General features: G+C 37.5%; 1 protein-coding gene across 5 annotated transcripts in view; it reads right to left on the bottom strand.

The window, feature by feature from the left end:
• WAPL (WAPL cohesin release factor) overlaps window positions 1-12882 on the bottom strand; it is a 72877-nt gene that overhangs the window by 47514 nt on the left and 12481 nt on the right. For all 5 annotated transcript variants that reach the window (XM_075505253.1, XM_075505255.1, XM_075505254.1 and 2 more), the window contains exon 3: window positions 535-1584. In XM_075505253.1, the coding sequence (XP_075361368.1) occupies window positions 535-1584 (1050 nt within the window). The remainder of the gene's footprint in view (window positions 1-534; window positions 1585-12882) is intronic.

Here is a 12882-nt window from a genome sequence, read left to right as displayed (position 1 = left end):
AAGCAGAAATACATCAATATGCAGAGGCACACCAAAAGCCAGTCATCTCATTGGTACTCCAGGGGTCCCCACAGCCTCTCCCTCAAGCCGTGCATCCTCAGATAACATGGAACTTGAGAAAGTTCTGTTTACAAATGCATTCAAAAGCACAACAAGGATATTTCACATCTCTAAGAGCTACTTAAATTTCTGCACTCAGCTCCGTAATTCTGGGTTAATGCGGAGCTTCTGTGGGAAGATATCTGCCTTCCAGGCATATGCACTGTATGCTCAACACACCAAAAAGGTAAGAATCGTCCGTTCAAAAAGAAAAAAAACTCTACCTCTTGCAAGAGATCAAGGGGTAGAAAGCATACTTCAAGACAGCTACAAAACACCAGACAGGACTACAGCAGAAATAAGCAAATTTAATTTTTAGATTTCCACATCAGTAGTACTGTTCAACAAACTCCTAGGTATACTGCAAAAGGAACAAAATATAAAGGTCAACTAAATTTAAGTGTTAAGTATGTATTCCAGAAGAGTTCTGCTTACCTGCATTAGTACTGAGCTGGCTATCCTGGGAACAGTTTTCATTGCCGTCAGAGGTTGTCTGTAGTGAAGAGGATGGTGCAGTTCTACTTCGTTTTTTGTTAGCTTTCCTTTCCGCTATCTGCCATTCTTCATCTTCATCCTCGCTTTCACTCAAGTCATCAAACCCAAAGTACTTGATTTTGTAATTGGAACTCCCAGAACTTCTAGAGGCGCCTTCATCTCCCCCTCCCTCATCTTGATCATCAAACCCAAAAAACTCTAATTTGACATCCTTTTTGGATTTGGTATTGCTTGGTCGAAACCTGGTTGTAGTTTTTGTAGTAGCAATGTCTGCTTTTTTTCTTAAGCGTCCAGCTTCTCCCAAGTCAGTAGGGGTTGCTGTGGTAAATTCATCGATTCGTTCCATGGTATCCTGTATAGTAACATTACAAACTGACAAGCAAGATGGATGTAGAACAGTGTAGTCTCTAGTCCGTCCAACCGTCCCTCTAAAACTGGTCCCGCTACTTAAAGAAACTTTTCGTGTTGGGTTCAGACCATCGTTATTTGACTCATTGTTTGCTTTGGATAAAGACTGACTAGTACCATCCATTAGCTTGTCAAAATTTGTTGCCCCCTGCGGTTTTGCTTTGTTGGATCGACAATATGTCCTACAGTTGCTTGGCCTAGGAATAGTTTGCACAAGTTCTTCACTAATGGCTTCCTTTGGATTTTCAGTATCTTCTTTATCACACTCCTCATCCTTGCTCTTCATCTCAGAGAGATGTTCATTGTCAAAATCTAATACATACTCTCCAGTTCTGGTGTCTTCAGTTTCATCCTCCCATTCATACAAGTGAGTTCTTAATTGCCCCTTCGTCTGAGATGTTTCTGATGGAGACTCTGCTGTTTTTCCAATGTGGGAGTCCCAAGAATCAGGCAAGTCCTTGGCTTCAATGTTGTATCCAGAAGTGTCTGTAGTTTCAGCATTGGTTTTGTTACTGTCTTCAGCATTCTCATAGATGAAGTGACTGTTCTTCTCATTATCTTCATTCAAATTCTGTATTTTATCTACAAGAAAAGATAAATGTTATTACTAAAAAGCATTATTAAAAAAAAAATAATCATCCTTGCGGGCAACTTTAAAATGTCACATTACAACAGCAAATATTCAGTGTTCAATGACAGAAAACATTAAAGAGGTACTTATCCTCCTGGTTTATACTTTAAGCCTTCCAGGTTTTTGCTATAATAAAGTATTCTCACTATTTCTAGCAAAAATATACACTAACTTGAAATAAGCGTCGCTTTGAAAATATGTGCATCATGAAAAAACCAATAGTAAACCCTAAATACAACCACTTATTTATCTATACAACCTACATAAAAAAAGAAAGTCTGCAGCAAAATTTTCAGTTAAGTCAATCATCGTTCAATGTTTCACACAAGTGACTTACAGCAAATAGACAGAGAGATTATAAAGCATTTTCTAATTATATAAGAAAAAAATTTTGTTCCTGTACATAGGCTATAAGTGTCGTATTTTATTCTTATGTAAACATACCCCCCCCTCCTTGTTTACATCAAGCTATTGCAACTACACTAGTGTTTCAAATGAAAGTTTTGTGATACAGATTTTAGTGTCTGATTTGCTTCAGATGCCCTACTTTAAGTACTTTTTGCTTTTGCACAGAACTTGAACAGGTAATATCATTGGAAACACAAAACATGTATGGATCAATGAATTAGCCAAGTTTGCACATACTCATTTTTAATACTACAGGATGCATTATAGTAGCCTACTATAGTCAGGAAAGGGGATGCATGGGCAGGTAACAGCTGCTCCTTAAGACATTTCTGGTCTAAGAACTACATAGCAGTTCATCATCACAGTAGGCATCACCACAGTAGAAATGAAAATCAGCATGGGCCACAGAACCTACCGATGAAGTTAAGTAAATTTGCTGAAAATTATCCTATAATTCACTGCCTAACACAGTAACTGTACAGCTACTAAAACCAGTGAAAGTAATCCACTAACATATCTGGACTAAAAATGCTACAGTCCCTCTTACAAACCATATCATAAATTTTCAATGTACCTTCAGCAGGACGGCACACAACTTCAGCAGCTGTTATTTTATTTTGCTGCTTCAAATTACAATATTTGGACTTCCAGAAGAAATACAGAAAATGCAATTCTCATCACAATTTTAAATTAAATAACTTCTGAAGTGCAGGTTCTTACAATGAACTTCTACGTATCTGAAGAAGAGATGCTGCCAAAAGTTAGTCTTGCACTTCTGCAACCCATAGCCACGCTTGCATCTTATGCTGTCAAAGAGCACAAATTGCACTGTAAGAAATAAGTTTTTTTAAGTTTTGTTTCCAGTCGACGAGTATCCACACAACAGTCATGCCAGGAAAGACAATACTAAGTCTTCCACCTGTTGTCCTCTAAAGTGATAGGAAAACCATTCCCTTTGGTTTTCCCGAATACCAACAAAAGCTCGGTGGATTTGGTACCAGAGTTTCACGAAGACTGCATCTGCATCTGCCATACTCTGTTGTTACACCTCACACACACACAAAGATACCCAGAAATGCGAGTGTGTTATTTCCTGGAAACAAGACGAGCAGAAATTTCTTTGAAGTTTCTGAGACAGTATAACCAAACACAGGAACCAAGGTGCCTGCCGTTACTATCAACACTCGCTGTCCTGGCTGTCTGGGCCAGGAGAAGCAAGATAAGACGTCTGACTGGCATGCAGAAGACAGTGATGCATAGAAGAGTAGCACTGGAGAAACAGAAGCAACAGGGACAGGGACAAGTAGAAAAAAAAAAAATGCTAGAAGAGAACATGCTTAGAAGACACAGGAGCAGAATGTTACAGTAAAAAAAGAGGCTCCACTGGCAGAATGCAATCCCTAAGGTTCAAATTCGTTAGGTAGCAAATGCTTTCTAAACTCGTCAGTAAAATGAAGGCTTTAGCATCCTTTAGCGCTAGTCCTGACTGCATTAAACTGCATCAGCTACCATTTACCCAAATAGCACAGAAGTTTCATAGCACTGACCAAAAGGTTTCAACCTTCCTGATGTGGAAAGTGTTGTTCCAGGTACTGTTCCAGGGACTTTTGGTCATGTCTTTTCAAATTAAAACAGCATCATCTAAATGCCATCCTTGCACATACAGTTTATAAAAGAACTTTAAGGTGCAAGCAGAAAATTCTAGTAAAAGAAATGACTACTAAGTCAAGTTTTGCAGGAAATTGGTTTAATCCTAGCTGAAATTCCTCAGGGAGACAGGACAAGTAATGTCTCACAAACGGCATCTAAATTTTCTGGGAGTTCAGCTGAGGTCTGCCATAGAAGTTTACATACTCAGCTAGAAATAAAAAAAAAAGCTCTTCATAGAATGTATGAAATGCAAAACTAAATTCCCCAAAGAACATCAGTTCTAGCCATCTCAGTGATGGAATCTTGTTTACTCTTTTTCAGTATCAATACTTTATACAAGAAATCTTGTTATTCCCATTTCTATCTCATGCTTGTGATAATCTAAGAGGCCCAACCCAAATTAACCTTTCTGTAATCAAAGAGTGAGTTTGACAGGGTATAATATGCTCCTTTTCCCCCCATATGTTTAATATTATTGTGCAACTGAAGACTACCATAATACTTAGGCATTAAAACCAACAAATTAAACTCAAAAACTTTTCAGACTTTCTCTCTAAAATACACTATTTTGCAGCCTCACCACTACTGTTCTGTATCAGAGTACGTATTTACTTGAATTAATAAAGTCTAAACAACATTTTTAAAAAGTACATGTATAAATACGCCTGTCTTGGCTTACTAAACAATACTGAATTGTTAGGAAGAAGTTTCAGTATGCGTATCTGGAAAGGGAATGATTTTCCCATCCTAAGGAAGTCCGGGATTTTAAAGAGCCACATTTCATACCAGGACCAAATCACATCTCATCTGCCCAGGGAAGCAGTAGAATACACGTGTGCATACGCACATTACAGCCCAAGAGTCAAATAATTCAGGAATCTGTTTTGAGATGAAAAAAGCTGAAATATAATTTTACATTGTCTTAGCCTGAATCATTATCATCTCAGCTACAGTCTGTACTCTCAAGCAGAAAAGGCGATCAACACATCAAGCCTGGAAAACAGACTGAAGGGGCCAAAGATATATAAAAATATATATACCTCATACATATCAGTAGCATTGACAAAAAATTAATGGAAAAAAATTACAAAGGAATCTGTCTCCAAAGAAACGTTAATCAACTATTCTCAAAGTTTGTTGGGGTTTTTTTTTGTTTTGTTTGTTTGGTGGTGGTTTTTTGTTTTGTTTTTTTACACTTTGCTACTAGCACATCACAGAAATCATGACTACCCTATAATACATATTTTCACATATGTTCACTTAAAACTCCAGATTTTTAATACGCAAAAAGCAAAGATATTCAGGGAGTGCATATTTAAGTCTTTCACTTAAGGACACTTTATGTAAAACATACTCCCTGAATTCTTCCGTTCATTCATCAGTTCTGAAGCACTGTTTAACAGTTGAAATCACTTTACTTTTCAGTCCCTTGCCAGGAAGTTACTGTCAGTAACCAAGAGCTAAAGGCATCATCTACTAGGTCTTTGTAAGAAAGATGATCCTTATGACACCTATATCAACTACAGTGCTGCGTTTATTTTTAAAAGTTTTTCTAACATGCATTAGATATTTCACCAAGTAATAAATCCAAACAGGTAACTAAAATTCATTCTTAATGAAAATATTAATTTTGACGATGCAGTTACATACACTGAAAAACTATTCTACAAATTTTTCTAGAATATTTTAGAATGCACTAAAATTAGCCTAATATTTGTAGGACTCTGAGCAAGCAACAGTCCCATCTAGTCATCTGTGACCTATTAAGGGAACAGAAACTTTCTACTCTTCTATTGCAACAGCCTCATTTGGACAAACTGAAGCATCAGTTGAGAGATGCATCATGACACAGCAACCTTTTTTCACACCTATTTTCTCCATTTCAATTTTTTTGTACTTGCTGCACTGAGGTTGTTACATTTTTTTTTTCCAGGGCGGCTCCTATTCTCATCTCCAATTTCACACTTACCCAACCTGCCTGCTCTTCTCCTCATGCTCGTTCCAAACAGTCCCAAGTACAAAACTGAGGAAACTGAGCTGGCTATTAATTCCTCAATGCCAGTCTCCACCACCTCTAAGAGAACCACCAAAAACGCACAGGTACTTCAAGGCATTAGTACACTTGCATATTAGTAAAATTTGATCAGACTGGGCTAAGGCAGTAGCACCATACAGCTAGTCCTTCCAGCCTTGAATTCCTTGTTTTTCTTCATCTGTAAATGTGAGTGAAATCACTTTCTCCAGTCAGCTCAGCTGACTAATAAATAACAAATCCATTCTATCCCAGTCAAACGGCTTTATTGATGCTTGGTACTACACTTCCAAGAAATGATCTTAAAAGCTAAACAGTCATCATTAATAGCTCTTCTGTACCACAGCAGGACTTGTATAAGTGATGCGTCGTCTTAAGCATGTGCATAAGCAACTTCGAATTTTGAGTTGTCTCTGAAAAAACTCCTCAAGTATCAACAAAATGTTACATCTCATTTTTCACTCTCAGCTAGTAATTTAATACAGCATACAAGGTTACTCTTAAACAGCAAATAAGCGGCAGTTAACCTCCCCCTTAATTTTGCGCGTATTAGACACCAAAATTTTAAAACCACCCAGTTTTCAGAAATCTTAGTAACTGCAGCAGGGAGGTTTTTCCCATCTCCAATAATAAGCAAGGCTAATGGAAAATGTAACCAGTAAACCATTTACTGTACACCAGGCAGAAAGTTTGGCTTTAAAACTGGATCATCAGAATGCATTAGTGGAAAACTAAGCAGTGACATTTAGAGGAATACTTCCTCAAAGGATACTTTGTTAAGCCACTGTTTTCACCTCATCAGTGGGTGAATAGCTGTCAGGCTGAAGCTTCTACAACAGAAACTACTGCATATCACTTGCTAATTGTCCAAAGGTGTACAACACCAGCAATTCCAATAACCTTGATTTTAAAAATTACTATATTTATCTGTAGTAACTATTACAGCAGAAGCTAGCATGACTGTAGGAAACATATAACATATAATTTTATTTACAGATACAGAAATCACAGAGAAAATACAAGAAAATGAACTCATTTTGAATGATTAGATATTCATAGTTCAAAAGAGGCATGTAATTTCTCCTCCCAATTTTAACTGCAATTAGGATCTTTTGGGGCTCAAATACCAGAATAAGTCTCCCAAGTAATTTCAGATCAGCAATAGCATATAACTATATAATTCACCAGTCTTTTCTTTTCCCAGGTACTAGCACAATATTCCTAAGAACTATAACAATCTTCTTTAGTAATCATTATTTGTTTTCTGTTAAAATCTCTAGAACTTAATTACCAGAGTATAAGAGAACCAATCTAAATGACTGGCAGGTCTAAATTAAACATTAACTGATAAAGAAAAACACTCACACATTTATACATACATCTTGCTTTAATAGGGATGTCTTAAGTATTGCTGATGAATTTAAAAAAGTGAAACTTCTACTCTTTCCCACCAAACCCATTGACATGTTTTCCACACAGAGATGCATATGACCAAACTTCGCAAAGCTGTATTTAAGTGATTATAATGATCATCCCACATAACCTTTGTAAGATAACCATTAGAGACAAAAATTCAAGTTCATACACTGCAAGATATTAAATTTATATAAGGTAATAATTTATACTCCTCTAGATATATGAAAACGTTCAAACAGTGGGAATGTAACAGTTCTCAAAATCCCACGGCTTTTTCAGTAATAAACCTTTGCTTTTTCAGTAATAAACCTTTAAACATTAAACAAATACACATCTAGACAACTTACATCATTTAGATGCATATAAATATTCTGTTCATATCTTTTTAAAAAATACATATTTAATATAAGCACTCACTAGATGGAACAAATGCTATTCTACATATCCAACAGAAAGGAAAACGCCTTGTGGCTAGCACAAGTAGCCATAGTGGGACTACCTCTTGCCTTTTCATTTTTAAGATCATGTACAAAAGGGAAAATGCAATTCTAGACTTAATTTATTTTTAAAAAGATTGTTTTAAAAAAAAAGATAAATGAATCCTCTTTAGAGATAAGACACCTACATCCTTCAGCTGGACATCTCTGATAATTTTGACATTAGGATGTCTCAGATTTCAACTTTATTTTTTCATTAAGTACCCATAACACATCTCACCCTTATTTTAAAAGGTTTTTCTTCTTAAGAAACTAATGTCTACCTGAAAATGCGCTCCCAAATAGCCCTCAGAAGCATTACTATTTCTTCATTATACTATATGAGAAAAGGAAGGAATACCTCCCCACCCACAAAATATTTAGTTTGATCACAGTACTAATAAAAAGACACCATGTAATTACAGACTTGTTGAGATGGTGAAAGGTCTAAAAAAACTGCAAGGCTTTCAGAAGCCGCTAGAGTGAAAAGAATCATTTTTTTTTTTAATTGTATGCCATCCATAAAATAAGTCTTTTAAACTGAATGTTACAAAGAAAACAAGGTAAGTTACTAACTGAAGATAGACAACTTCCAATATGCTTCCTACCTTCAATCTTTTAGCTATATACTGTCTTAAAGAACAAAAAAAAAAAGTGAAGGCCAATAGTTTTTCCAGAGCAAAAGCCACACTAGACCAGTTGAGCAGGACCTCTGGTACTAATTCAAGCTGCCTTCTAGCGCAGGCAGTGAACATAAAGGGACTCTAAGGAATCTCTCTATTCACCTGGCTCAAAAAACTTCAATTCTGGATTGATGATGAAAAAAGAAAAAGAAATTGCTAGAAGAACCAATAAAGAGACCATATGGCAATTTATCTCCACAATTGGCTAAGTGATTCCAGTCACTTTATACTGTACACAAAATGGCAAAGAACCATAGAGACAAATGCATAAAGGATTTAAAAATGCAAAAATGAGAGTAATTCTAAACCTGACCATTGACCATCCCCCACTGCTTGGAGTGGTGTGGAACACATTAATTACTGCTTTCTCACCTCTGGTTATGACAAGTACACATAAGGAGAATTTACTGGTACAAGCAACAGAGAGCTGTGACAGCCACTGACCAACATCATCTCCAAGTACACGGCAGCTCTCTATGAAACAAGTGAGCATGATCCCAGGACCTAGAAATAAGCATCAAGAGACCAAAAGGAACAGGCAAAACACAGCTATATTACCTACAGCTGCAACAGGCCAGCAGAGTCTAGAGTGGCCAGGAAAAGATGCCTAGTATGAGAAACAGTTCAATGAGTAATTGAGGCAAAGTTTTCCTACTGGCGATTTTGAAAGGAGCTACAGGTAGAGAATACTAGAAACTATCTGAAAGTACCTGGGGAAACGGGAAGGGAAAGTAAACGTTTGGGGGGAGACAGGAGCTTAAGAGGTTGCACCAGTGGTCCCAGAAGCCTGAAGTGTTTTTCCAGGATTTGTTATACATCTTGCCAGAGTTGCTCTGTTTTGTCAAACCAGAGCTCCTTATCTTCTTGCCTGGACAGCCTTCACAGATTCCTCAGAGAATTTTTTAGACAGCTCAAACTGGTATTTTCTCATATCATCGCTGACGACATACTAGAATAATTACAGTAATGAAACTATATTGATATGATTGACTGATCACCTAGCGTTAGACTTTTAGCATTTGGGTACACATTACAAGAACCATCCTCATTCCTGCTCAAGGTTCACCATAATGGCGTTTACTGTTGCATTAACTCAAACTTGGTCAAAACCTGCTCCAGGCAGGGGCTAAAAGCAGTGAGCAGGTTAATGCAGAAAGGGGAAACCATAAAAACAATTCTTATCATTTCTCACAGGAGATTAAAAGTTTGACAGAGCCTTTTTACTTAAAGAGGAAACACTGAAGTTTGTAGAAAAGACACCACTCTCTCCATCAACTACTGAAGCTGCAGGAGTTAACAATTTCATACCCTGATCCTTAAGGTACAGCACATACCAAGATGGAATCCAAAGCTAAGTGAAGGGAAAAAGTCCTTTAGGAAACCAAATGCTCTTCTTGGCAAAAAAATGACCATAATCCAAGCCAACCATCCAGAAATGTATTCTCCAGCCTAGTCCCCATTTCAATTTCATTTCCATTTAACTTACAAGACTAAGTTGCTTGGCTCTAAGTCTGAAAATATTTTCAGCTCTATAAAAATCAAATCATAACTAATGGTCTAACACTAATTGCCTGAAGTCAAACACGATATGCTTTTGTTAACAATTCAGTGATAGAGATGCAGAACCTTATTTGCTATTTTAAGTTACTTGGAGCACAGAGCAGTCTCTTGGGCTGTGAGAACAATGTCTCTTAATGTAAATTTCTGTCCTGAACAGATTCAGGGCTTACAGAGCACACAAAGGTCGTTTCCCCACAACTGAACCACTGCTTCCCCACAGCCTCCTCAACACCAGCCGGCTTGACTGGGCAGGAGACAGCACACATTGCAGATCATGCACCGCAACATGTGCTGGCTAGCCGGCTTGCTGCTGCCTTTTCAAATGGATTAGGGACCCAGTTATAACAACATTTTCAGTACCAGCGTGCAGACAAGACAGAGGTAAGGGAACAGATGAATCAATTCAAGTCAGTTTTTTCACTCCACCATTTTTCATGGCACTTGAAATAGCATTGTATCTTTGAAATCTCTCCTTACCACTCAAAGTTTGATCAAAACTGGTTAACGAGTACAAATGTTACTAGGAAATAGAAGAAAAAGGACAGTCAATATTAGCCTTGGTATGCTAAGAAAACATGCTGAGATGTCAAAATATTATCATCACATATGCAATATAAATGCTTATTTCTTCTATTTACTCATGGAAGAGTTGCCAGTACTAAATGCTAGCCCTACTAACTTGAACCCCAGGTTAGTTTTCTCTCATTTGTAGCAATTCTTGATGAATGCTAACGAAAGCATCCTCCAAGCTACAAACAAAAGACATATTGCCTCCTATAGCTTTTGTAGCATGAGATCTGATGCTCCTTCATTGCTGTGTAACCAGCTGTAGAAGCCTTCATTTTAATACCAAAAGGAGCATGATTGAATTATTATACACAGGAAACAAATCTATAAACTTAAACTAGGTTTCTTTTAGTATTAGCCATACAAATTCACAGAATTCATTGCGAATGCAGAGATAATATTCAAATGAGTCAGAAGCAATGAAATCTTTAAAAGGGCAGGCAGGTGGCATGATGCCAATTTTATATTCCTCTATTTTTCTCTTTAAATAGACACCTGACTACCAAGACAAATGTAAAAGCAAGAAAAACAAAACATCAAGGAAAAGAAGGCAGTAAGATAAAAAAAAAAAATTTGTATCCAGGGCTTTCAGATCCCTCCAGCTACTGAGGGCACATACATTAACAGGCTACAGCTCATGAACAGACCACTGACACAGGATGTAGGAAAGAGTTTTTTAAGCTCATTATGAGCTACAGCTCTGCCTGATGTTCCTGAACACTCGGAAACATTTATTATGGCTCCATTACACCACCACCAATGTTCCCAAGCATAAAGCTACACCACTTTACTCTACAACTTGAAGCTGACCAAGCTAAAGGGAAAGACGAATCTTTACCAGGTGCTTGTATCGGATTCCTCATTTCTGGGAAGAGAGCCCAAATGAGACATACGCACAGTGTCTTCTCTGGTTTGGACAGAAAACCAGCAACTGCAGAGAAGCCATGCTTTTTCTCCAAATAAGAAAACAAATTTCATTACAGTTTCTCTCTTCTACTCTACACTGGAAATGAAATGTTTTGGTTGGTAAGGAGAAAAGGTTACAGACTAAACTCCTTTGATCCATTTTCTGCCTATGATCGAACAGCTGGGAAACACAGAAAATGCTTACGGATATAAAATACACAATTCTAAGAAATGGACAAAATTTATTTAGACCCATCATTATCCATTGATGCCCATAAGATCTCAAAAAGCAGTGCCTGTTAGCAGGCATAAACAGAAGATACGAAGCGTAAGAGCCTCAGAAGATTAGACTCTCAAGACGAGTTTCATGGTTGACAATCACTAAAATAGCTAAAATTATAGAACCACCACATCCATAGCTATGATTACAAATTCTTAAGTAATTCTGGTTCTTTACTCTCTGAATCAAAATGAGTTCCCAACAAGTTTACATGCAGGTTGGATAGACACTGTTTGCCTCTACAGATGTTTTAAGCGGCATCTTCTTTTGCAGAAGAATTCCTCAGAAAACCCTAAAGTGATGAGATTTAATGTACCGCCATCACAGAACTATTTTCCTTAAGAATAGTTTGCTTTTCTTGTTTCCTTTCCAGCACCCCAAATATCAAAATTCTAAGGCAATTTATAAGAAAAGTTTGAATTGATTATTTATTAAGACTATGTATGAAACAAGTTCTCAATCACATTACATCTCTTCATTTCAGCTAGAGTAGCTATTCTTCTAAACATGTAGCTTGTAAGACAGAAGACACCTTTTCTTCTCTCAAATCACCTAGATGCAGCCTGTCAGTTTGGTAACACAGTGTTCAGCATCTCTAATAAATCATTATTTTCATTCCATGAACCCAACAGATTTTCACATTTTCAGAACATGAACTGTTCTGCTGCTGCTGTTAGCACAACACCCCACCATGCCATGGCTCCACCCTGTGAAAGGCTGAACTCTAACCACCACATTATTGCTTCTCACCTTGGACCCCTAAGCCATACGAAGTAATTCCTTGTTGACTTTTTTCCCCACCGGGAAAACATGCTACCAGCAGGCATTCTGAAAGGTTGTCTTACACTGGTGCAAAAATGACACCTCCTGTCAGCCAGTGTACAGCTTTTTAAGTCCTTGTATTTCAATGGAAATGGAAGCCATTCACAGGGGTGCAGGCTGACATGACCACCTTCCCTCTGTGCAGAAAACATTCATAGAGGTAATCACTAGCCTTTATCTCAGGCACAATTTTCAATGGTATGGGAAGATGTTTTTTGAAGTAACAATCTAGCTGCTTTCCCCCTCGTCTTCTACTTCTTCAGCTAGCAATCATCAGATACTCTGCCTGATCGCTGATCTTTCATTGTATCTTAAGTCACTGCGTATCTCAATACCACCTTCATACCAATCTATACACACGTACCTGGCCAAACCACACATAGTACCGTGTTCAGCACAACTGCCTTCCCAGCAAACATTTTGGGGGAAAAACACCGAACCTCAAAATT

This window comes from Mycteria americana, chromosome 6 (assembly GCF_035582795.1).
Source record: "Mycteria americana isolate JAX WOST 10 ecotype Jacksonville Zoo and Gardens chromosome 6, USCA_MyAme_1.0, whole genome shotgun sequence".
In the NCBI taxonomy this organism is placed as follows: Eukaryota; Metazoa; Chordata; class Aves; order Ciconiiformes; family Ciconiidae; genus Mycteria; species Mycteria americana.
The sequence above is the reverse complement of the archived record's forward strand: the minus strand, read 5'-3'. Positions and strand labels throughout refer to the sequence as shown.